At 44.7% G+C, this 26,619-nt stretch overlaps 1 protein-coding gene across 1 annotated transcript in view; it reads left to right on the top strand.

Annotated features, from left to right (window-relative positions):
• plxnc1 (plexin C1) overlaps positions 1 to 26,619 on the top strand; it is a 158,719-nt gene that overhangs the window by 77,075 nt on the left and 55,025 nt on the right. The window contains exons 11-17 of the mRNA XM_068058810.1: positions 2,926 to 3,013; positions 5,344 to 5,405; positions 12,007 to 12,146; positions 12,724 to 12,912; positions 18,213 to 18,303; positions 18,478 to 18,675; positions 18,772 to 18,927. Coding sequence (XP_067914911.1) covers positions 2,926 to 3,013; positions 5,344 to 5,405; positions 12,007 to 12,146; positions 12,724 to 12,912; positions 18,213 to 18,303; positions 18,478 to 18,675; positions 18,772 to 18,927 — 924 coding nt within the window. The remainder of the gene's footprint in view (positions 1 to 2,925; positions 3,014 to 5,343; positions 5,406 to 12,006; positions 12,147 to 12,723; positions 12,913 to 18,212; positions 18,304 to 18,477; positions 18,676 to 18,771; positions 18,928 to 26,619) is intronic.

Below are 26,619 nucleotides of genomic sequence, written 5' to 3'. Positions count from 1 at the left end.
ATATGTATATAGCACATTTTATTATTTATTTTTATATTCCTTGATAATGTGGTTTTGTAATTTCTCTTCGCCTTGCTGATTTTTTTATTGACTCTTCTAAGTTCTTCATTTTCCCTTTTGTCCTCTCTTTTAGTATCTAAATACTTCTATGTATTTTTCTTTAGATTCAGTTTTTCCTTTAGTTCTTCATTCATCCACAGTGCCCTATAATTAGTTTGCTTTTCTTGGCTTTTTGTGGAATATATTTCTCTTGAACTCTATTGATTCCCCTTTTAAAGAAATCCCACTGTTTTTCTGTCTCTTTGTTCTTCAAGATTTTCTCCCAGTTTATCTTCTTTATTTGCAAATTCATTTCCTCATAATTTTTCCTGCTTTCATCTATTACTTATTCTTGGCCCAATAAATGTCACTCTGTATCCTAATCTTGAACCTTACTATGTTGTGATCACATAAAAGTTGATCACCCAAGTCAACCTCACAGCCACTGGCAATGCAGTCATTGCCTTCCTCTGAGGTTGCAGTTTTGGCAGCAGCTGATGGCCGATTTCAATGAATACATCCTTACTAAAATTGCAAACATTTCACACATTGTTTGTCGCTTGGGTTCAGGTGACAGAAATGCTCCCCGAGCAGCCTGGGCAGACATGTCCTCCTGCTGAGCTCTTCTCCCCGTCATTCTCCTCTTCCCTCTTCCAGCAGCTTGTCCTGCTCTAGGTGGCCTCTCTTCATTCTCCATGTCATGTTGTATTCTAAGGGGAATGGCTACTAGTGCACCCACGCTGGGAGCAACTAGTTTGTGCAGAAGCTGTGAAGTAAATGAAGATGTCTTCAGAACCTACCACACCACTCCCTGTAGACTTTAGTAACTTCAAAAAACTATAGAACGTACCAAACACTTGTAGAATCGAAGGAAAGCAACATTCCGAAGACATCAACCAGCAAAAGGCCTGTAATTAGTTGAAGATGCTTTTTAATAGTCCTGGTAGGGGGTCCTTCCTGCTGCTGAACCCCTGATCAGCTGTGTGTGTGTTGAGAGATAGCGTTAGCTAGAACATTGAGCTCCAAATGGCTGGCATCAAATCAACATTGCAGACAGATTGACCTCTTGATCTGCCTACTCTGCATTCTTCCAGTGGCTCTTTACTGCACATGTGCTAACACCCTCACTAATGTAACATCCGGTGTGATTCGACCCAAAATGTGAGCGCATGTGCCCTGGTTGTATTTTCCAATTATAAAGGCACCCAAAGCAAACGAAAAGCAGGAGTACATAATCCAAATTTCTTGGCCAGTTCACCATTTTAGATAAACAATTGGGGCTCAGCAATTGGAAGTACAGTTTCAAGATTTGCAGATGACGCCAAATTGGGGATGTAGTTAACACAGAGGAGGACTGTGACAAAATGCAGAAGATATTAATAAACTTGCAGAATGTAAATGGCAAATTAACTTCAATATAGATGGGTAGAAGATTGGTTAGCTAACAGGAAACAGAGAGTAGGCATAAATAGGTCATTTTCTGGTTGGCAAAATGTAACGAGTGGTGTGCCACAAGGATTTGTGCTGGGGCCTCAACTTTTTACAATTTATATAAATGACTTGGATGAAGAGACGGAAGGTATGGTTGCTAAATTTTCTGATGACACAAAGATAGGTAGGAAAGTAAGTTGTGAACAGTACATAAAAAGGCTACAAAGGGATATAGATAGGTTAAATGTTTGGGCAAAGACCTGGCAAATGTAGTATAATGTGGGAAAGTGTGAAATTGTCCACTTTGGCAGGAAGAATAAAAAAGCATATTATCTAAATGGTGAGAGATTGCAGAGCTCTGAGATGCAGAGGGAGCTGGATGTCCTAGTGCATGAATCACAAAAGGTTAGTATGCAGGTACAGCATGTAATTAGGAAAGCTAATAGAATGTTATCGTTTATCATGAGAGGAATTGATTACAAAAGTAGGGAGGTTATGCTTCAGCTATACAGGGCATTGGTGAGACCACATCTGGAGTACTGTGTACAGTACTGGTCTTCTTATCGAAGGAAGGATGTAAATGCGTTGGAGGCAGTACAGAGAAGGTTGACGAGACTAATACTTGAAATGGGCGGGCTGTCTTATGAGGAAAGATTGGGCAGGCTAGGCTTGTATCTGCTGGAATTTAGAAGAGTAAGAGGCGACTTGATTGAAACATATAAGATCCTGAGGGGTCTTGACAGGGTGGATGTAGAAAGGATGTTTCCACTTGTGGGAGAATCTAGAACCAGGGGTCACTGTTAAACAATAAGGGGTCGCCCATTTAAGACAGAGATGGGGAGAAATTTTTCTCTCAAAGGGTCGTGAGTCTTTGCAATTCTCTTCCTCAAAAGGCGGTGGAAGCAGAGTCTTTGAATATTTTTAAGGCAGAGGTAGATGGATTCTTGATAAGCAAGGGGGTGGAAGGTTATCGGGGGTAGGTGGAAATGTGGAGTAGTCAGTTCAGCCATGAACTTTTTGAATGGCGGAGCAGGCTCGAGGGGCCGAGTGGCCTACTCCTGCTCCAAATTCGTATGTTGTATGTTCATATGTTCGTAAAGTATTGTCTCACAATGAGAGTGTTTCAAATTAACACAGTTATGTGGGAAGAGGCAAACAAGCCACTTCACTGAATATCAAACCCAGTGATTGCTCTTTATGCTTGAGTTTAGCAGGTTTGGTCCTCAGTCTATCAGTTGTTGTCCACTCTCTGTCTTCTGGGCTATTCTGTAAAGGGACTTGTCCACTTTCCTTCATCATTTATATGAAGGATCTCAGTTTGAAGCATTAATCGATCCCTTTTCCAGACACTGATGGACCCATTTTGTGCTTGTCAGGATTTCTGTTGTATTTAATAAAATGCACGAGGTAAACTCTGATCACTTAATAAATTAACATTTTTTCCTCTAATTGCAGTTTGTGGATAAAAGGCGGATAATTCCTGTGAACCTTGTCTACAGTACAAATCCCAGAAACGTTATTGATAATCCCAACAATATCACAGGTAATAAAATGTTCATTCTTTAGAATTTAAAGGATTTGTTCCATTTACTCATCAATAACAGTAATATAAGCAATCACATCAAGCTTCTTTCATTATTTTCTGAAGAAGGAGAGATGGAATTCTAGTGTTGTCCATCATGGATATTTGATCCATTACATTAGTTTAACATTTGAACAGTGAGTTGAAACCCTCCCCCATGGATTCCAGATATGTCGGGTGACTGACTCCTCAGAACAGAGTCAACAGACCCATAAACAAAAGTGTAATCTGTATCTGTGCTCACAAACACCAGGTATCAATGTCAATGCCTTGCTTATTCTTTTATTACGTAAGACCAAATGGATGAAATTGATCTTGGGTGGTAGCACAGAATGGACAATAATGAATCATTAGCCTGATTACACCCCGGCCAATTTACCTACCCTTTAACTTCAATTATAATGGCCTGAGATAAGATAGAGATGGGGGGTTATTGATAATGGCCTGAGCTGATAGAGATGGGGGGGTTATTGATAATGGCCTGAGATAAGATAGAGATGGGGGGTTATTGATAATGGACTGAGGTAAGATAGAGATGGGGGGTTATTGATAATGGCCTGAGATAAGATAGAGATGGGGGGTTATTGATAATGGCCTGAGATAAGATAGAGATGGGGGGTTATTGATAATGGCCTGAGCTGATAGAGATGGGGGGTTATTGATAATGGACTGAGGTAAGATAGAGATGGGGGGTTATTGATAATGGCCTGAGATAAGATAGAGATGGGGGGGTTATTGATAATGGCCTGAGATAAGATAGAGATGGGGGGTTATTGATAATGGACTGAGGTAAGATAGAGATGGGGGGTTATTGATAATGGCCTGGGGTAAGATAGAGATGGGGGGTTATTGATAATGGCCCGAGGTAAGATAGAGATGGGGGGTTATTGATAATGGCCTGAGATAAGATAGAGATGGGGGGTTATTGATAATGGCCTGAGGTGATAGAGATGGGGGGTTATTGATAATGGCCTGAGATAAGATAGAGATGGGGGGTTATTGATAATGGCCTGAGGTGATAGAGATGGGGGGGTTATTGATAATGGCCTGAGGTGATAGAGATGGGGGGTTATTGATAATGGCCTGAGATAAGATAGAGATGGGGGATTATTGATAATGGCCTGAGGTGATAGAGATGGGGGGTTATTGATAATGGCCTGAGATAAGATAGAGATGGGGGATTATTGATAATGGCCTGAGGTGATAGAGATGGGGGGTTATTGATAATGGCCTGAGGTGATAGAGATGGGGGGGTTATTGATAATGGCCTGAGATAAGATAGAGATGGGGGATTATTGATAATGGCCTGAGGTGATAGAGATGGGGGGTTATTGATAATGGCCTGAGATAAGATAGAGATGGGGGGTTATTGATAATGGCCTGAGGTAAGATAGAGATGAGGGGTTATTGATAATGGCCTGAGATAAGATAGAGATGGGGGGTTATTGATAATGGCCTGAGGTGATAGAGATGGGGGGTTATTGATAATGGCCTGAGATAAGATAGAGATGGGGGATTATTGATAATGGCCTGAGGTGATAGAGATGGGGGGTTATTGATAATGGCCTGAGATAAGATAGAGATGGGGGGTTATTGATAATGGCCTGAGGTAAGATAGAGATGAGGGGTTATTGATAATGGCCTGAGATAAGATAGAGATGGGGGATTATTGATAATGGCCTGAGGTAAGATAGAGATGGGGGGTTATTGATAATGGCCTGAGGTGATAGAGATGGGGGGTTATTGATAATGGCCTGAGATAATATAGAGATGGGGGGTTATTGATAATGGCCTGAGGTAAGAGAGAGGTGGGGGGCTATTGATAATGGCCTGAGATATGATAGAGACGGAGGGTCATTTATAGTGGCCTGAGGTAGGATAGAGACGGAGGGTCATTGATAATGGCCTGAGGTAAGATAGAAACGGAGGGTCATTTATAATGGCCTGAGGTAAGATAGAGACGGAGGGTCATTTATAATGGCCTGAGGTATGATAGAGACGGAGGGTCATTGATAATGGCGTGAGGTAAGATAGAGACGGAGGGTCATTGATAATGGCGTGAGGTAAGATAGAGACGGAGGGTCATTGATAATGGCCTGAGGTAAGATAGAGACTGAGGTGATGGAGATGGGGGTTCATTGAAGTGTTTTTTTTAATAAAAGTATGAATGTCGAACAAGTGTTTCCATCCTAAGCCCAATTACTGGAATACAAGTTGCACTTGTTGCACTGGATTTTACATTTCAAGCTTTTTTTCCAATTTGAATTGTATTACGATTTCTGTTTTAACAGTTTACAGTTGCGATGTCCAGAAGCCAGGTTGTGTTTTCTGTACAGCAGAAAGGATTTGTACGGTAAGGAATGCTCAGAGTCAATGGTGTTATATGTTAGAATTATATAAATGAAGCTTTTATTGGCTCCTGTTTCAGCTTCTGAATGTGGATCACAATTTCTATGAATGCAATATCAGGCTTCTGTAATCTGTGGGAGACTAACTGCTTTTCTATTTCTTAAAATTCTGTTATACCATTTTTAATGATCATTGTGTCTAATGGTGTGGTCCACTAGTGTTTAGATGAGTAATTCATCAGTAATGAGTTCAGATCCCACCAATGGAAAGTTATGAAGGTCAATTCAATAAATCTGGTAATTTGTTATAAAAGCTAATAGTCTGCAGGAAAGACAGATTCCTCCATCTCTCCACCCTCCCCTCCATAGCATCAGCTGCATGTTACTCTAGCCCCACACTAAGTGCCCTCAGGAGTGTCCTAGCAACCCACTCAGTTTTAAACAGTCACTACGACTAAGAATAAAATCACTCAGTGCCATTGTAGAAGTACCTTCGCCACATGGACTGCAGTGGTTCACCTTCCCAGGGCAACTGGGGATGGGCAAGAAGTGTGGACTTAGCAGAGTCACCCACATCTCACAGACAAATAGTAACAAATAAATTGTCCCTCAGTTGCTGGCCAAGAAGGCAGGAGGGTCAGTTGCCTCTTCCATCTCTGAAGACTCCTGAAATGCTCAATATATTGTGGGCTGTGGGTGCTGGGATTGCTCTCGTCTTCCACAGGCTTTTGTCTTTCAGTGTAGATACAGCTATGGATTTAACTGGGCTGTTTCCTGCACTGTCAGACATTCCTCTGATAGACAGCAGTAGACTGGCTCTTCCCTTCAGAAGGCAATGGAGTGTCAGTACGAGGGGCAGTCTAAATCTCAGTCCATCCATGCGTTGACCATACATGCACAGTGCTCATTCTCCACCATTACCTCCCCCCCCCCCTGGCCCACCCCCCAGTATAATTCAGCTCTGCCTGCTCACACCACTACACAAACAGAGCTGATAATGTATAATGGAGCAGTAACAGGTGTGTGTTGGTTTGGTGTTTGGTTTCATGCCCCATTCCTCTGGGGAATCTATCCCTGTTTGACCCCTCCACATGTTAACCCAGCTGATATCAGGAACTGCAAGCAGAAACCCACATTCTATCTGCACTGAGCTGTTCCCTTTATAAAAGAGAAAAGAGACAATCATGGGGTATTCTGAGAATTCTCATCAGCTGTTTTCTGACTTCATTTAAAAAGGCCTCTAATCTCAATCTCATTCCACTAGTAGATTTAGCATTGGAACAGGAGCAGTCCATTCAGTCCCTCCAGCATGTACCACCTTTCAGTTAGATTTGACTGATCGGTACCTTGACTTCAGTTCAAATTTAACCTGCAGTTATATTCTCACATTTGGATTGCAGGCGAGTTACAACTGAGCCTGACTCCAGAGCAGAGTGAATTGTCATCTTCAAGGAGAGGACGGTCTCCTGCTTTTTTGGCTGCATACTTCATGGAGTATAACTTCAGTGCAGCATCAAACTGGATTTAATAAAGGACCTGCTGGGCCCTTTGTAAACTTAAACAGAATTTGAAATTTGGAGCGTATTCACGCTCTCACCTAAGCTCCTGGCACATTTACAATTTACCGGTGGACAGTGAACGTTCAGAGTGCAAACACAGGCACAGGCCATGAGCCAGATTGTGGCGCGAATGTAACTTGCCATTTATCAGCCCAAGTCTGAATGTTGTCCAAATCTTGTTGCAAATGGACACAGAGTGCTTCAGCATTTGAGGAATCACGAATGGTGTTGAACATTGTGCAATCATCAGTGAACATCTCCACTTCTGACCTCATGATGGAGGGAAGGTCAATGAAGAAGCAACAGAAGATTGTTGAAGATCGGGGCGGCACAGTGGCGCAGTGGTTAGCACCGCAGCCTCACAGCTCCAGGGACCCGGGTTCGATTCCGGGTACTGCCTGTGTGGAGTTTGCAAGTTCTCCCTGTGTCTGCGTGGGTTTCCTCTGGGTGCTCCGGTTTCCTCCCACAAGCCAAAAGACTTGCAGGTTGATAGGTAAATTGGCCATTATAAATTGTCACTAGTATAGGTAGGTGGTAGGGAAATATAGGGACAGGTGGGGATGTTTGGTAGGAATATGGGATTAGTGTAGGATTAGTATAAATGGGTGGTTGATGTTCGGCACAGACTCGGTGGGTCGAAGGGCCTGTTTCAGTGCTGTATCTCTAATCTAATCTAATCTAAGATGATTGGGCCTAGGACACTAGCCTGAGGAATTCCTGCTGTTATGTCCCAGGACCAAGATGATTGACCTCCAACAACCACAAGCATCTTCCTTTGTGCTAGGTTTGACTTTAAACAGTGGAGAGTTTTCCCCAATTCCAATTTTTTTTTAAGAGATACAGCACTGAAACAGGCCCTTCGGCCCACTGAGTCTGTGCCGACCAACAACCACCCATTTATACTAATCCTACATTAATCCCATATTCCCTACCACATCCCTGCCATTCTCCTACCACCTACCTACACTAGGGGCAATTTACAATGGCTAATTTACTTATCACCCTGCAAGTCTTTGGCTGTGGGAGGAAACCAGAGTACCCAGCGGAAATCCACGCAGTCACAGGGAGAACTTGCAAACTCCACACAGGCAGTACCCAGAACCGAACCCAGGTCACTGGAGTTGTGAGGTTGCGGTGCTAACCACTGCGCCACTGTGCCAGCCTTTGATGCCATACTTGGACAAAAGCTGCCTTAATGTCAAGGGCAGTCACTCTCATCTCACCTCCTGCGTTCAGCTCTTGTCCATGTTCGTACCAAGGCCGTAATGAGGTCAGGAGCTGAGTGGCCCTGGTGAAGCCTAAACTGATTGTCAGTAGCAGGTTATTGCTGAGTAAATGCTGCTTGATAGCGCTGTCAACAACATCTTCCATCACTTTGCTCATGATCAAGAGTGGACTGATAGAACAGTAATTGGCCGATTGGATTTATCCTGTTTTTTGTGTATAGGATATACCTGGGCAATTTTCCACATTGTCAGGTAGATGCCAGTGTTGTCTCAGTACTGGAACAGCTTGGCTAGGGGCGCGGCCGGTTCTGGAGCACAGGTCTTCAGTACTATTGCCGGAATGTTGTCATGGCCCATAGCCTTTGCTAGGGCTTCTTGATGCCATACCTGGTCAAATACTGCCTTGATGTCAAGAGCAGTCACTCTCACCTCACCTCTGGAGTTCAGCTGTTTTGTGCATGTTTGGACCAAGGCTGTAATGAGGTCAGAAGCTGAGTGGCCCTAACGGAACCCAAACTGAGTGACAGTGAGCAGGTTATTGCTGAGTAAGTGCCGTTTGATAGCACTGTCGACAACACCTTCCATCACTTTACTGATGATCGAGAGTAGACTGATAGGGTGGTGATTGGCCAAGTTGTATTTGTCCTGCTTTTTGTGGATAGGACATACCTGGGCAATTTTCCACATTTTCCCTTAATTAGGCAAATCTGCCACTCGCCTCCGTAGAGCAGGTAGCCGATCCACAGACCTGCCCATCACTGGGAAACTTCCCCAGCAGTGGAACTGTGTCAGGGAGCCATCCCAACATGGGTCCCCATTATTTTACTGGCCCCGACTCCCCCTGCTCAGTTCCCACCACCATGAGGCCAGTAAAATTCAGCCCTTAGGGCCCAAGCAGGTGAAGGCATCGCTGCCAATCGTGGAGCAATTAAAATTGGGTATGCTCACAAGGTCAGAATTGAAGGAACGCAGAGGTTTGGAGGGTTCATAGAATCATAGAATGGTTATAACACAAAGGGAGCTTCAGCCTGTCAAACACTTGCCTGCTTTCTCCAAGAGCCAATCCCATTCCCCAGTCCATTTCCTTTCAGGTGCTTATCCAATTACCTTTTGAAAGCCACGATTGAATCTGCCTCCACCACTCTTTCAGGCAGTGCATTCCAGATTGTAATCATTACCTGCATAAAAAAGATGTTTCCTCATGTCGCCATTTGTTCTTTTGCCAATCACCTTAAATCAATGTGTTCTAATTCTCAACCTTTCTGTCAATGGGAACAGTTTCTCTTTATCTACTCTGTCTAAGCCTCTCATGATATTGAACACCTCTATCAAATCTTCTCTTAATCTTCTCTTCTCTAAGGGGAATAACCCCAGCTTCTCCAACCTATCTACGTAATTAAACTCCCTCATCCCTGGAACCAATTTAGTAAATCTTTTCTGTACCTTTTCTAAAGCCTTCACATCCTTCCTAAAGTGCGTTGCCCAGAATTGGATACAATATTCCAATTGCAGCTGAGCCAGTATTTTATAAAGGTTCACCATAATGTTCTTGCTTTTGTACTCTGTGCCTTTCTTTATAAAGCCCAGGATCCTGTATGCCATTTTAAGCACTTTCGCATCCTGCCGTGCCATCTTCAATGATTTGTGCACACATACCCCCAGGTCCCTCTGCTGCTGCACCTCCGTTATAATAAAATCCTTTATTTTATGTTCCTCATTCTTCCTACCAAAATATATCACTCTGTACTGCTCTGCTTTAAATTTCATCTGCCCTGTATCTGCCCATTCCACCAACCTGTCCATGACTTCTTCCTTACAGTGCACAGTCTTCCGAGCAAAATATATCACTTTCTTCCTTACAGTGCCCAAAACCTCCAGATTTCATGTCATCTGCAAATTTTGAAATTGTGCCCTGTACACCCAAGTCCAATTCATTATCAGGAAAAGCAGTGGTCCTAGCACCAACCCTGGGAAACACCACTGGTTGTAGGGCTGGAGGAGATTACAGAGACAGGGAGAGACAAGGCCATGGTGGGATTTGAAAACAAGGAAGGGAATTTTAAAATTGAGATGCAGCTGAACGAGAGCCAATGTAGGTCAGCAAGTACAGGCGTGTTGGATGAACGGTTACTTGGTGTGAGTTAAGACATGGGCAGCAAAGTTTTGGGTGAACTCAAGTTTATGGAGGGTGGTAGGACAAGAAAACATTAGAAAACCTGTAGATTCACCAGTTAAGTGGCAAATGAAGGTAAGTGTAGCTATATGTGAGGATTGACAAAAAAAATGAAAACATCACTTACATCTTAAAAAGCAAGCGAGTGAATTGGGTAGGAGAGCAAAGGGATCTAGGAATACAGGTGAACAGATTATTAAAAGCAGCATCGCAAGTCGGCAAAGCAATTAAAAATACTAACAAAGCACTGGGATTTATTTCTGGTCTATAGAATTCAAAAGTAGTGAAGTTATGTTATATTTTTAAAGAACTCTGGTCAGGCAGCATTTGCAGTACTATGCACAGTTCTGTCTCATACCATAAAAAGGACATAGAAGCACTGGAGAATATGCAAATAAAGATTTGTAAGGATGGTACCAGAACTGAGAGAATACAGCTATCAGGAAAGATTGAACAGGTTGGAGCTCTTTTCTTTTGAAAAGAGAAGACTCAAGGGAGACCTGAAATTAGGAATTGGTTGGACTTGATAGACATGCAATGTTTCCACTTGGAGCAGAATCCAAAATTAGGGGCCATAAATATAAGACAGTAGCTAATAAATCCAATAGGGAAATAAAGAGGAATTTCTTTACAGAGAGAGTGGTGAGAATATGGAACTTGCTTCCACAGGAAGTGGTTGATGCAAATAGCTTAGATACTTTCAAAAGGAAACTGGATGAGTACATGAGAGAAAAGGGAATAGAAAGATATGCTAAAACAGTGAGATGAGGTGGATGGAATGGGAGGAGACTTGTGTGGATTATAAATACCAGCACAGGTTTATTGGACTGAATGAACTATTTCTGTGCTGTGTATTAAGTTCTATGTAAAGTCATTAATTTTTTTCAGTAATTAACTGGGTGTGGTCGAAACTCATTTGATTCATTTTTGCAGTTAATGGGAGAGCCATGCTAAGTTTTTGGAGCAATGTTGTCTAATACAGGGAAAGAGTAAGAAGGTTGTTTGGGATAGAAATGCAATACAGTACCAGTGTGCCTCCTAATGTGCCATAGTCATGTGACCTCTACCATGAGGTAATCTGACTGGAGGCAGCCATTACAGGCAGTTTCAATAAAGACTCAGTGTACACCAGACTGATGTCCTGTGAGCTCCTAACAGAGGTATTAGCTGTGACTCAGTTGGTAGCACTCCTGCCTCTGAGTCAGAAGATCGTGGGTTCAAGGTCCACTCCAGGGACATGAATAAATAATCTAGACTGCCATTTCAGGGCAGCACTGAAGGAGTGCTGCGCTGTCAAAAGTGCTATCTTTCAGATGACACCTTAAACTGGGGCCCTGTTTGCCCTTTCAGGTGGGCATAAAAGGTACTTACTCAAAGAACAGGAAAGTTTTCCCAGGTGTCCTGGCCAATATTTTCTCTCAACCGGCATCACCAAACATTGCTGATCATTTATCACCTTGCGGTTTGCAGCAGCTTGCTGTGTGCAAATTAACTGCTGTTTTCCCTATATTCCAACAGTGATTGCATTTCAAAAGTACTTCATTGGCTGTGAAGCACTTTGGGACATCCTGAGGATGTGAAAGGTGCTACAGAAATGCAAGGCTTTCTTTTTCAAATGGTAATTATGAGAACTCTTTTCTTTTATCAGGAACCAGTTGTTGCGTCTGTAAATCCAGTCCGTGTGTCTTCATCCGGGAGGACCACATTGAGCATTGTTGGGTCTGGTCTAAACGTTGGATCAAGCGCTGTACTTCTCATTAAAGGAATGAGTGACTATGTTACCGTCAAGTAAGTGAAAATTGTAGCAAACTATGGAGAGTAATTACATTTGTTCCTTATGAATACTCTGACGTTGTTAATACTTTGACTTGACAGGAGTAGGCCATTTGGCCCCTCGAGCATATTCCGCCATTTAATGAGCTCATGGCTGATCTGTGACTTAACTCCTTATACTTACCTTTGCCCAATATCCCTTAATACCTTTGGCTAAATAAAATCTATCAATCTCAGATTTAAAATTAACAATTGATCCAGCATCAATTGCCTTTCCCGGAAGAGTTCCAAACTTCCGCCACTCTTTGCATGAAAATGTGATTCTTAATTTCACTCCTGAAAGGTCTGGCTCTAATGTTTAGACTATTGACAAGTGTTGGGGAAAACTGTACATTTATTTATAATGTAGAGGGAGAGTTACTCTTACTCTGGCTGTGCAGTACCTGATCTGCGAGTGCTCAACAAGGCCTCCTCTCCCCATCAATAATTCTTTCACACACCTGATCACAAAAACAATCAGAAAAAAGTGAAACTTGGACATTAAACTGAGAATGTTAATGTTTATTGTTTTGAAATGTATTTTCTCCACCAGATCAAGCAACTGCATTATTGAGAACAAAACATTGGTAAGATGTGTATTACCAGAGACAACCCGTGGTAAAAAGACAGTGTGTTTGCTGTATGACTCCGAAAAGGACTGTGTGGCTAACAGAATTGCTGTACTGGAGTACGTCAGTAACAGTGTCATTACAAAGATTCACCCAGCAGTATCCTGGGCCAGGTAGGTATTACGGTGGGGTGGCAATAGGGTGGGGTGTGGGAGGAATTGCAGTTATGTTTTTGGGTCGTTTCAAATCTTATTCTAAATTACTTTGCGTTTTGTATCTTAGATCTTTCCCATGGGTCTGTCCCAACTCCCAAACCTTTTGGGTCTTGAGATCCAGGTAACATTTCAGTAACTCACCTGGAAAACCAACTGCAAACCTGGTTCAGTAACTATTTCCAGGTCTTCATCAGACCCCACTCTAAAAGTGGCAAGAATATTCCAGCACACCTTGTTTAAAGTTTTAATATGAACCTATTTATTCAACAGATTATAAACATATGAATAATCATAATTATAAAATAGTTCACATTTTAGAACAGCTCTTTATTAAATTCTTGAGTAGATCAAATGAAAAAGAATTTCAACTCAAATAAATAACCAAAAATTTCTGCATAACTTCTAAAAACATGCTTTTTGGGAATATCAACTGACAAGTGACAACTTTTTTGTAAATAAGCTCCTCACAGCTTCCTTGAATGTGAAAAATCAGAGGCAGCGGAGAGGAAATCCCACCGTCAAACATCAGACCGTGCACAGGGAGATCCCACTGTCAAACATCAGACCCTGCACAGGGAGATCCCACCATCAAACATCAGACCCTGCACAGGGAGATCCCACCATCAAACATCAGACGCTGCACAGGGAGATCCCACTGTCAAACATCAGACCCTGCACAGGGAGATCCCACCATCAAACATCAGACGCTGCACAGGGAGATCCCACCGTCAAACATCAGATCCTACACAAGGAGATCCCGTTGTCAAAACTCAGACCCTGCACAGGGAGATCCCACCGTCAAACATCAGACCCCGCACTGGGAGATCCCACTGTCAAACATCAGATCCTACACAAGGAGATCCCATTGTCAAACCTCAGACCCTGCACAGAGAGATCCCACTGTCAGACCTCAGACTCCACACAGGAAGATCCCCATGCCCATGTTGGGCTGAATGTAGTGAGCCGGACCTGGAAGTAGGCACCATTCCCGCTACGCATGTGGGCAGCCAGCTCACTACAATCATGCAGCTGGCGACCACTTTGAATAATAGATTCACAGGGCCCATCCAATCACGCAGCGGGGGCGGGTTGCAAGACACCAAATATGGCGTCAGATAAATCCGGAACATGTGCTGGTGCCATATTTAAAGGCCTGCCAGTCCTGCTTGCATTGCTGCCTTGTACTCATTTGCTGCTAACTGGTCAAAACTGAGACCCCATATTGCAGTGACTCTGGACCCCTCACCCCTCAAGATGGACCCTGCAGGATGGCAGAGGCAAGACACAGGGTGACCCCACGGTTTAGCAATGCCTCCCTCCACATTCTCCTCCAGTTTGCAAGGGAAAGGCAGGAAATCCTCTTCCCCAGCGATGGCAAGAAGAAATCCTCCTGCCTGACCAGGCAAACCTGGATGGAGATTGCTGAGGAGGTCAGCAGCCATGAGGTCGCCCCCCAACCTCCCCCGGAACTGAGTACAGTGCCGCAAGAGGGTGAACAACCTCCTTCATTCCATCAAGGTGAGTCCTCCATACTTCTCTCCTTTTTAGTGATTGCAAGTGGCTACGCAGGAGGACATGGGGAAGGAGGCACTACAATGGCGATGGCAGAGGGGTTGGGTATCACCTCATCCTGACAGATGCATGGCTGCCTCTCAGCCACAGGTCACCTTCTTTCACAGCTCACCCCCATTAACTCCCCTGAGAGCTGACGGGAGGATGAGCTATAGGAAACCCCAGTAGGGGACCAGGGGCTGTCACTAGAAGAACTGCCATGTTGATCTCTCTGTGAAGTATGACTATCTCCCTCTTTCCACTTGCAGGACAAGAGGGCCCATAACAGGAGGAAGACATCCCGGAATGGCGGAGGCATCCCAGATCTTTGGCCGCTCTCCGCAGCAGAGGAAGAGGCATTAGAATTGGTAGGCAGCCAAGGCGGCCACTCAATTGCGGATGGTGAGATTGGAGTCTCCGCGCAAGAGAGTGAGAATTGACTTCCATCGACATTCAGTTCATTTCTGGAGATCCACATCACGTATAGTTGACATGATGAGATCTGCACAGCCCAACCTACACGTTTGGTTTGTGTTCTCTCACGCAGGTTGGCGTCCACAGGAGACTGAACTAGAAGAGGACAGACGTCCAACTCTGAAGAGAAGGAGCACTCAGAGGATGCACCATCCCACGACTCACCTGAACTTTCCAACAGCGCAGACACTTTTACCTCAGTGGGTTTACGCTCAGCTTTAGAATCAGGGTCACAAGCTGGTGAAAGCACCACACACAGGCCCGAGCAGCTGGCTGAGGCTGAGACAGCCGAGACCTCTGACAGTCGGAGGACTGTTGGAGGCCATGCCCAGGCTGAGCCCCAGGCTGATGATGAGCCTCTGGTGTCGACAGCACAGGGCATGCTAGAGTTGCAAAGAGAAGTAAGGCAACATCTGGCAGAACTGCCAGAGGTCATGCGCAGCCATGAGTGGACAATGGAGGAGTCCATCCATGCCATGATTGCTGCCATGTCTCAGGCGTGTGAGTGCATGGCTTCCTCCATTGAGAGGTTGGTGACCCTCACGGAGAAGCAGATCCCACAGATCCATGCAGAACTGCACACCATCACCTTGGCCACGAGCTTGACAGAGCAGTGGCAAGGCAAGAGAAGGAGAAGGCACCTGGAGTCTTCTCCAGCTCCTCTTCCTTCTATGTTCAGCAGGGAGGTTTAAGTGAGCCTTGAAAGTGAGGAGGAGAGGCTGCCTTGCACCGTGGGGTGGGGGGGGGGGGGGGCTCCCCTCAGGGCACTCTGAGTGTGGACACCAGCTCCTCAGCCCATCCCCCAGTGAGCCCAGCTCCAGTAGTTGTGACACCTGAGGAGAGTCCTGCATCTGTGCTGGAAACCCTCAGGCAGCTGGGGCCCTCAAGGCCTCATGCAGCCAGAGGACGAGAGGCAGAGTGATCAGCAGCCTGCCTCCAGCCCAGCTGATAGCGCAGGGGTTACACCTCATAGAAACACTTGTAAACATATGAAGAAAATCACCTGGATACACTTGGGGGTTAACAGGGTGTTTGACATTTGACATGTGCTGCATCATATAAAGTTCTTTTGTTCAAGCCATTAACCTTCATGCATTCTATTATTCTATCATGCATTAATTGTGAGCTGCTGACTTCACCCTTCCCCCTTAGTGGAATGCCAATGTAGACACAGCTCTTATTTGAATATGATCGCCCATGGGCACTAGCGCATGGTTCAGCTAGGCACAGAGCACAAAAAGAAAGAAGGCGACAGACTGCATGTGAGTCTTTATTGTTTTTTCTCTGATTGGCCATCAAGGTGGCTGGAAGCGGGTAAGTATGAAATTGTCTCTTCCCTCCTTGCCCTGTCGCTCAATGTGCCTGGCCTCTGGTGCAAGGGCTTCAACATCCAGTGCTGGTTGCTCATCAACCTCCTTCGCATCCTCCTCATCAGTGGAGGAGTGTCACTTAGTCATGTGCTCATCATGCAAGGTCTCCCCCCTCTGCAGGGCTGGATTGTGCAGAGCACAGCAGACCACCAGGATACACGAGGCCCTCGCAAGGGCATACTGCAGGACTCAACCGGATCGGTCCAGGCAATGGAATCCCATCTTCAGCAGCCCAATGGCCTGCTCGATTATCGATCGGGTGGACCCCTGGCAGGTGTTGTATCTCTCCTCTACTGCAGTGCAAGGGTTCCTCACAGGCATGAGTAGCCATGTCTTCAATGGGTAGCTCTTGTCCCCGAGAATTCATCCCTGGAGGCGAGCGGGGCCCTGGAAAGCTGTGGCACCTGGGGCTGTCGAAGTATGTGGGCATTGTGGCTGTTTCCCGGGAAGCGGGCACACACCCGCAGGAAACACTTTCGGTGGTCGCAGATCAATTGCACATTGATGGAATGAAAGCCCTTCCTGTTGATGAAGGAACTGGTTGGTCCATTGGAGCCTTGATGGCCACATGTGTACAATCTATCACACTTTGCATCTGGGGGAATCCAGCAATGGCCCCAAATCCAATGGTCCTCTCTGCCTGACTGTCAGGGTCCGTCCACTAGCACACAGTCATCGTCGCTCGTGACTAGGGCATTGATCACCTCCTTGATGCAACGGGTGGGTATTGCCTGGGAGAAACCACACATGTCCCCAGTGGATCCTTGGAATGATCCGGACGTGTAAAGGTTTAGTGCCACAGTGATTTTCAGGGCCACACGCATTGACTGACCCGCGAATCCCTTAGGTTGCAACTTGTCCTGCAGCCTGGTGCATAAGTTGGTGACAGGCTCCCTGGAAAGCCGTACTCTTCGCTGACAATGCCGCTCAGATACTTGAAGATAGTTGATTTGAGTCCAGTACACACTCTGGCGTTGGTGGACCCATCTTGGCATGGCCAGTTGCTGCTGTTCTCATTGTGGAGCTTCACAGGCAGGCGCAGCTGTCTCTTGGCCCACCCTGCATCAATGACACCGCATTACACCAAAAACACAGGGTGTAGGAGACCCATGCCAGATGACCAATGGGCCCACAGAGCACTGTCGATGCAGAGATGACACTGCACTGGCCATTGAGCCTTTGTTACTTCTCCCATCAGACTCCCCGATGGCCCTCAGTGCCCACTCTTGCTAATAGCTGACCCTCTCATTCAGCAGTATGGGCAACCAAAGGAGGTGATCTCACCCAAAAGTTTGGTCACCCGATATAGCCACCCTAAAACCAAGCCCCCACACCTTGCAGAGCATCCGAGACCCTGAACCACCGCCACCACCCACCCACCCCCCCACCCCCGCAGAGCACAGAAGTGCAGGCCGACAATATCCTGTGCTCCCCCTCTTCCCCTATGTAGTGCTGTTCATGGCTACCTACCCGTCACAGCACTGAAGTCTCACCTCAATGTTGCCAGCTTTTGATGGTCAGTAATCTGAAGGCACATGAGGGCCACCCGCCATCCACTTAAACCCAAGGCCCCATTGAATCGCAATTAATTAGATGCAAATGTATTAAAAGTAAATGTTCAGCAATTTAAAATACATTCCCATCATGTCAGGGCAGTGATGCTGCCTGGTTGCTTTCCCACTGACTAAATCCGGAAACTAAGTCACGGCGCTGGATTTCTAGGCAGATGCTTCCAATGTGATTCTCTGTCCCCCTCCACAGCACCATTCCCACTCCAAACAGTCACACTAAATTAAGCCCATTATCTACTCACTTATTTCTTGTTGTGGTTTGACCTTCTCATTTCCGGTTTGCTTTTTCCAGTGGAGGCCGGAGCATAACAATAAGTGGGCGAAACTTAGACGTGGTTGAACACTTGCAGATGTGGTTAACTGAACTCCCAAAGGGACGAGCTGTGAGTTCATTTAATTTTCAGTAACTGAAGCTTTCCTGTTTTAACCTCAGTTAAATCACCAGTGATGTATTTAGTTTAGATTAAACTGATTCTTTTCTAAATCAATAGCAAAAGTACAGCTTAATCTTTTACATTATTCTTTCCCTATATTAATGGCATGTGTTTGTGGGACAGAATTGTTCAACTAATAAGAGGACCTGGATTTGTGTCTCACCATCTGTTGAGAGCAGAAGAACCCCAAGTAAATATTCCATGTCATTCAATGTGTCTGGATCGAAGGAGCAACAGTTCCAGCTGGTGTACCATCAGAACCCTACGTTTTATAACTTTACAAAGACTATTGATGACAAACAACTCCAGATTACTGTAATGGTAAAAAGTATTTAATTTCCTCACTTATTGAGCTCCAAGTCTCATTTATTTTAAGGTTCCCTCTGACCTTTAACCTTTCAAAATATTTTTTTACAGAAAAAGAAAGACAATTTACAACTTCATGCAAGTGAATTTAAGATTTCTATTCCAAGGGACAAAAGTGACCCATTGGAATGTAACATTACAGAGGTAACAGAAGATAAAGTGAAATGTGTACTAATCACATCCGATACTTCGATAACAGAAGTGGAAGTAAGTACAAGGGATGGGTATTACCATGTTGTTTTACAAATCAGGGGTTAGCCCCCAGCTGGAATATTGTGTCCAATTTTGGACACCACACTTTGGGAAAGATGTCAGGGCCTTGGAGAGAGTGCAGAGGAGATTTACTAGAATGATACCCGGGATGAGGGACTTCAGCTTTCTAGAGAGACTGGAGAAACTGGAATTGTTCTCTTGAGAGCAGAGACGGTTAAGGGGAGATTTTATTAGAGGCGTGCAAGATTTATGAAGGGTTTTAACAGAATCAGTGGGGAGAAACTGTTTTTGCACCAGCAGGAGATTCACAAATTTAAGTCAATTGGCAGGAGCACCATAGGAACACAGGAACAACTACATGTGCAGAAAGTGCCACCAAATGCAAAAACTCGAGCACCGAATCTTGGAACTCGAGGAGCAGCTGGTGTCACGGAGGTGCGTTCGCAAGAATTAGAGATACATGGATAGCACGTTTCAGGAGTTGGTCACCCCGCAGCTTAAGAAAGCGCAGGCAGAGAGGGACTGGGTGGCTCCAAACAGACAAGAAGGTCAAGGCAGGTAGTGCAGGAGTTCCCGGAGGGCATCCCACTTTCTAACCGGTATTCAGTTCGGAGTACCGATGGGAGAGAGGGTTCCTCTGGAGAGTGCAGTGAGAATCATGACCAGAGCACCATGGGTGGCTCAGCTGTGCAGGGAGGAAGGAGAAAGGACAAGAGAGCAATAGTGGTAGGGGATTCTATAGTTGGGGAATAGACAGTAATTTCTGTGGTTGCAGATGTGGATTCCAGGATGGTATGTTGCCTCTCTGGTGCAAGGATATCACCGAGCGGCTACAGAGCATTTTGGAGGGCGAGGGTGCACAGCCAGAGGTCATGGTCCACATTGGTACCAATTATATAGCAAGAAAGAGGGATAGGGTCCTGCAGCCTGATTGTAGGGAGTTAGGAAAGAGATTAGCAAGCAGGACCTCAAAGGTAGTAATCTCTGGATTACTCCCAAGGCCACGTGTTAGTGAGTATAGAAATAGGAGAATACACCAGATGAATACATGGCTGGAGAGATGATGCAAGAGGGATAGCTTCAGATTTCTGGGGCACTGGACAAGTTCTGGGGCAGTTGGGACCTGTACAGGCTGGATGGTCTACACCTGAACAGGACTGTGACGAATATCCTGCAGGAAGGTTTACTGGTGCTATTGGGGATGATTTAAACTAGATTGGCAGGAGGATGGGAACCCGAGGGCAGTTTCAGATAGGACAATTTCAGGGCAGGGAACGGAAGGCAGAAAATTAGCCAGTGATTCGGAAAGACAGAAGAAGCAAAGGTTAAAAAGTGTACAGCACAGGAATTTGGCAGTGTTAAAAGGTATTTATTTAAATGCAAGGGGCAGCATGATAACATTGCCATAAAAGAAACTTGGTTTAAAGATGGGCAAAAATGGTAGCTCAACATCCCTGGATATAGGGTTTTCAGGCAGGATAGAGAGGGGGATAAAAAAGGAGGGGGTGTAGCATTATTGGTTAAAGAATCAATAACAGCTGAGAGGAGGGATGATATGCTAAATGAATGATCAAATGAGGCCATATGGGTTAAGCTCATAAATAAAAGCAGGGCAGCCACACTACTAGGAGTGTACTATAGACGTCCAAATAGTGAGAGGGAGATAGAAGAACAAATATGTAGGAAAATTTCTGAGTGCAAAAACTATAGGACAATAATAGTTGGGGATTTCAACTACCCTATTATCAACTGGGTTAAAAACAGTGTGAAGGGCACAGAGAGCACAAAATTCTTGAACTACATTTAAGAGAACTTTTTTAGCCAGCGCGTAACAAGCCCAATGAGAGGGGGTGCAATTGTAGATTTAGTCTTCGGAAATGAAGCTGGGCAAGTGGATGAAGCAGCAGTGGGTGACCATTTTGGAGATAGTGACCATTATACAGTTAGATTTAGCATTATTATGGAAAAGAACAAAGACAGAACAGGAGTAAAATTGGGGGAAGGCAAATCTTACGAAGCTGAGAGGTAATCTGGCGAAAGTGGACTGGATACAGCTACTTGAAGGAAAATCAGAGGCAAACCAGTAGGAGGCATTCAAAAGCAAGATTCTGCGGGCACAGTGTAGACATGTCCCGACAAAGAAAAAGGGTGGTACTGCACAATCTAGAGCCCCCTGGTTATCTAAATGCAAAGGGGGTAAGATAAAACAGAAAAAGAAAGCTTATGACAGTCACAAAAAACTTAATACTTTAGAAAGCCTAGAGGAGTATGGAAAGTGCAGGGGTGAATTAAAAAAGGAAATTAGGAAAACAAAAAGAGGACGTGAAAAAATATTGGCAGGTAAAATCAAGGAAAACCCAAAGATGTTTTATCAGTACATTGAGAGCAAGAGGATAACGAGGGAAAGGATAGGGCCTATCAGAGATGTACAATGTAACTTATGGGTGGATGCAGAAGATGTGGGCAGGGTTCTTAATGAGTACTTTGTCTGCGCAAAGGCGAGGGATGATGTAGACATTGTTGTTAAAGAGGAGGGGTGTGAAATATTAGATACAAAGAGCATAATGAGAGGAAGTACTAGAGGGTCTGACATCCTTGAAAGTGGATAAATCACTAGGGCCAGATAGATTCCATCCCAGGCTGTTAAAGGAAGCCAGAGAGGAAATAGTGGATCTTCTGAGGATCATCTTCAAATCCTCACTAGATACAGGCGAGGTACCAGAGGATTGGATGTCTGCAAACATTGTACCATTGTTTAAAAAAGGTGCGAGGGATAAGCCAGGTCATTATAGGCCTGTCAGTCTAACTTTCTGTGGTGGGTAAATTGTTAGAATCTATTCTGAGGAACAGGATAAACTGCCACTTAGAAAGGCACGGATTAATCAGGGATAGTCAGCATGGATTTGTTAAGGGAAGGTCATGTCTTACTAACTTAATTGAATTTTGTGAGGAAGTAACAAGGAGGATTGATGAGGGTAGTGTAGTGAATGTGGTCTACATTGATTTTAGGAAGGTATTTGACTAGGTTCTACGTGGCAGACTAGTCAGAAAAGTAAAAACCCATGGGATACAGGGGAATGTGGCGAGTTGGATCCAAAATTGGCTCAGTGACAGGAAACAAAGGGTAGCAGTCGACAGATGTTTTTGCAAATGGAAAGCAGTTTTCAGTGGTGTTCCACAGGGCTCAGTGTTGAGACCCTTGCTGTTTGTGATATATATTAATGATTTGGACTTAAATGTGGGAGGCATGATTGGGAAATTTGCTGATGACACAAAAATTGGCCGTGTAGTTGATAGTGAAGAGGATAGCTGTAGACTCCAGAATGATATCAATGGTTTGGTTGAGTGGCTGGAGAAGTGGCAAATGGAATTCAATCTGGAGAAGTGTGAGGTAATGCATTTGGGGAGGGCAAACAAAGCAAGGGAATACACAATAAATGGGAGGATATTGAGAGGGAAGAGGAAGTGAGAGACCTTGGAGTGCATGTCCACAGGTTCCTGAAGGTGACAGGACTGGTAGATAAAGTGCTGAAGAAGGCATATAGAATGCTTTCCTTTATTGGCCGAGGTATAGAATACAAAAGCAGGGACAAAATTGATCTGGAGAGAGTACATAGAAGATTTAAAAGAATGATGCCAGGGCTTGAAAATTGCAGCTTGAAGAATGATTGGATAGGTTAGGGTTGTTTTCCTTAGAACAGAGGAGGCTGAGGGGTGACTTAATTGAGGTGTCCAAAATTATGAGGGGTGTAGATAGAGTAGACAGGAAAGACCTGTTTCCCCTAGCGGAGAGGTAAATTACCAAGAGGCACAGATTTAAGGTGATTGGAAGAAAGATTAGAGGGGACATGAGGAAAAACATTTTCACCCAGAGGGTGGTGGGTATCTGGAATTCACTGCCCGGATCAGTGGTAGAGGCAGAAACCCTCAACTCATTTAAAAGGTACCTGGACATGCACCTGAAGTGCTGTAACCTGCAAGACTATGGAACAGGTGCTGGAAGGTGGGATTAGAATGGGCAACTAGTTTTTTAGTTGGCGCAGACACGTCTTAAAAGGGAGACCTCTTATTTTTAAACTGTGTCCCCGAGTTCTCGTCTCCCCCACAAGAGGAAACATCTTCCTGATATCCACCCTATCATGTCCCCTCAGGATCTTATATGTTTCAATAAGTTCACCTCTCATTCTTCTAAACTCCAATGGGTATAAGCCCACCCTGTTCATAAGCCCTTCATCCCTGGAATTAGTTGAGTGAATCTTCTGTGAACAGCTTCAAATGTTCTTTTTCAAATAAGGAGACCAAAACTGTACACCATACTCTAGATGTGATTTCAGCAAAGTCCTGTACAGCTGCAGTAAAACTTCCCTACTTTTATACTTGATTCCCCTTGCAATAAACACCAACATTCTATTTGCTTTCCTAATCACTTGCTGTACCTGCATACTAACTTCTTGTGATTCATGTACAGATCCTTCTGTACCAACAAGTTCTGCAGTCTGTCTCTATTTAAATAGTATACTGCTTTCCTATTCTTCCTGCCAAAGTGGGCAAGTTCACATTTTCCCACATTATACTCCATCTGCCAAATTTTTGCCCACTCCTTTAACCTATCTATATCTTTTTGTAGACTCTTTGCCTCCTCTTGACAACTTACTTTCCTTCCGATCTTGGTGTCATTGGCAAATTTAGCTACCATACATTCAGTTCCTTCATCCACATCATTGATATAGATTGTAAATAGTTGAGGCCCCAGCACTGATCCCTGTGGCACTCCATTGGTCACAACTTGCCAACTCCAAAAAGACCCATTTATCCCTACTCTCTGGTTCCTGTTAGCTAACCAATCCTCTATCCGTATTACCCCCTACACCATGTATCTTATCTTGTGTAGTAGATGAGAGATGAGAATTTTTTTTCGCTTAGCTAGTTGATCTGGAATGTACTGTCTGAAAGGGGTGTGGAAGTAGATTCAGTAGTAACTTGCAAAAGGGAATTGGATGAATACTTAAAAAGGAAACATTTGCAGGGCTGTGGATAAAGAGTGGGGGTGTGGAATTAATTGGATAGCGCTTTCAAAGAGCCAGCAATGGGCCGAATGGTCCCTTCTTCGGTGCTGTGAGATTGTATGATTTTACAATTTGGATAGAAACTTATTTTACTAAACGTATTCTTTACAAAAATACAAAAGTTAATTTATGACAATTGTGTTTTACAATGAAGATACTGGAAATAAAACTGATTTGGACTTTCCCGCCACATGACCAGAGAGAGCTGGAAGTGCGCGTTTGGGTAGTTAAAACTAGTAAACAGAACAACCGCATTGTGAACTTTATAAATAGGAGCAGAGAATACAAGTGTGAAAAGGAAATGGCAAACATTTTTAAAACATTCAGGCCACAGTTAGAAGGCTGTTGCAACATGTGGCAGGATGGTCTCCATCTCACCCCCTTCTCTTCCTTCCTCTGCGATTGAGGCCCCTCCTTCATTTTAATCTGGCAAGTGAGTCACAGGGAGCTAAATGGGCAACTAGCTGAATTCAGACCTCATAATCAGGCTGGGGAGACCACCAGGGAGGGGTGTGGGGTGGTGAAGGTTGCAGGTCCCTGAGTGGCAGTGACCCAGATTATCTGTGGGCTCCAGAGATTCACTTCAGCTCCTGCCGGCTCAGAAATATAATTGAACATTTAGCTTTAACTGGGCCACTCTGGTTCTATTGCCCTGAGAGCTGGCCAGCGTGAGCACGACGTAGTGAAAAAGGTAGTAGAATTTAAAATGTGAGTTATGCCCATAACCACTTTGCTCGAGTTTCCACTGTCTTTTATGCTGCTTCATAAGTCAATTTACCCAAAGCATTCCTGTTCACAAAACTAACCACACCCCCATTCAACGTGGTGAGTTTCCACCGATTGCGCCCTCCGGGTGGGTGTTAATCACACTGTGCCCAGAATTTCGGATGCACAGGCACCCACGTTCACCTTAATCCAGTGCTAATGACCTGTGGCTGCAGTGGCCAGCAGTCAATTGAAACCTCACTTAGGTTTGTTTCTCATACTGATGGCACAACTATTTCAAATTACTTTAAATTTAGTTTAAAGCAGTTCAAATTCAGTAAATAGGTCTGTCCTTGGTGCAGAAGACCTGGACTCAGCTGTCAACTGAAACCACTGATTGGCCTGTTTCTTCAGCTGCAGCAATTATTTGAACATGTTTCCAGTTTAAGTGAGTTTACTTCAGTAATCTTAAGGCCCCATTGACCCAACTACAATTGATTATGCTGCTTGATTGTGCAGGTTCATGCACGATTTTACGTTCTGGCTTTAAACAATTGAATTTGATCAGAAACTTGAGCGTAACTTCCCCTTGACAAAACCACCACAATGTCCAGTGCATTTCAGGCACGTTTTCTCGACTGTGCCCCCAGCAGAGACTCAAAGTCATAATCTTCACTAACAGAGTGAGGAGAACAGTCAGGAGAAGCTTTTGCCCTGCTGAGTGTTTCCTGCATTTTCAGTGAAAGAGAGGGGTGAATTTTATCTTCCAAGAAACCTGTCAGAGTGGGGATTGAAATGCAGCCAGTTTAGTTCCTGCTCCATTCCTACTCCACATTAACACAGATGTTTTTTTCAGGCAGCCAAGAAGCCATGTTTATGCAAATAGGGGTCCTATGACATACACAGGACTCCCATGGCACTTGAACTAGCTGAGCCATGGGTCTTCTTTCTCCATGGCACCTGCTCTGTAGGAAGAAGGGGCTCTGTGAGGTAAGTGTGCGTGGGACTGTGAGGAGCAAGTGTGTTCCTCTGGGCCCCAGCAGGAAAGTCTGGGCCTTTGCTGCCCTGGCCCCTCCCCCAACCTCCCACCCACGGGATCCTGCAGAAATCTCCCCCCCACCCTGCCTCCTTGCCACCTGATTTTTAACTACTGGCAGCCAACTGATTGTCTCTTTACATCCAACCCGGGTGGGCAGCTGGCCTATAGCATGTGAGTGAGACCCAGGAGTTAACATCAGCCGATGAAAACCACCTGCTCACCAAACCAGAACCCTGCACCATTCCCAGACCCGGGAATGAATCCTGCACCATTCCCAGACCCGGGAATGAATCCTGCACCATCCCCAGCCCCGGGAATGAATCCTGCATCATTCCCCACCCCAGGAATGCATATTTAGTGGAAGCAATGAAAAGTAACTATGCTGGTAATATCTTAACTACTACTGTACTATTATTTATGATTATTGTCTTGGGCCGATGCTCTATAGAGTTTAGAAGAATGAGAGATGATTTCATTGAAACATATAAGATTCTGAAAGGGCTGGATAGGGTAGACACTGAGATTGTTTCCACTGGTTGCGGAATCTAGAACACAGGGACACAGTCTCAGGATAAGGGGCCAATCAGTCAGGACTGAGATGAGGAGCAATTACTTCACTCAAAGGGTTGTGAATCTTTGGAATTCTCTACCCCAGAGGGTTTTGAATGCTCCATCTCTAAGTACATTTAAGGCTGGGATAGATGGATTTTTGGTTTCTCAGGGAATCAAGGGATATGGGGAACAGGCGGGAAATTGGTTTGAAGCCCAAGATCAGCCATGATCATATTGAATGGGAGAGCAGGTTCGATGGGCGATATGATCTACTCCTGCTTCTATTTCTTGTGTTCTTGTACTGTGAGTGACAAGCCCTGACCT

This window comes from Heterodontus francisci, chromosome 27, assembly GCF_036365525.1.
Source record: "Heterodontus francisci isolate sHetFra1 chromosome 27, sHetFra1.hap1, whole genome shotgun sequence".
Taxonomy (NCBI): Eukaryota; Metazoa; Chordata; class Chondrichthyes; order Heterodontiformes; family Heterodontidae; genus Heterodontus; species Heterodontus francisci.
The sequence above is the reverse complement of the archived record's forward strand: the minus strand, read 5'-3'. Positions and strand labels throughout refer to the sequence as shown.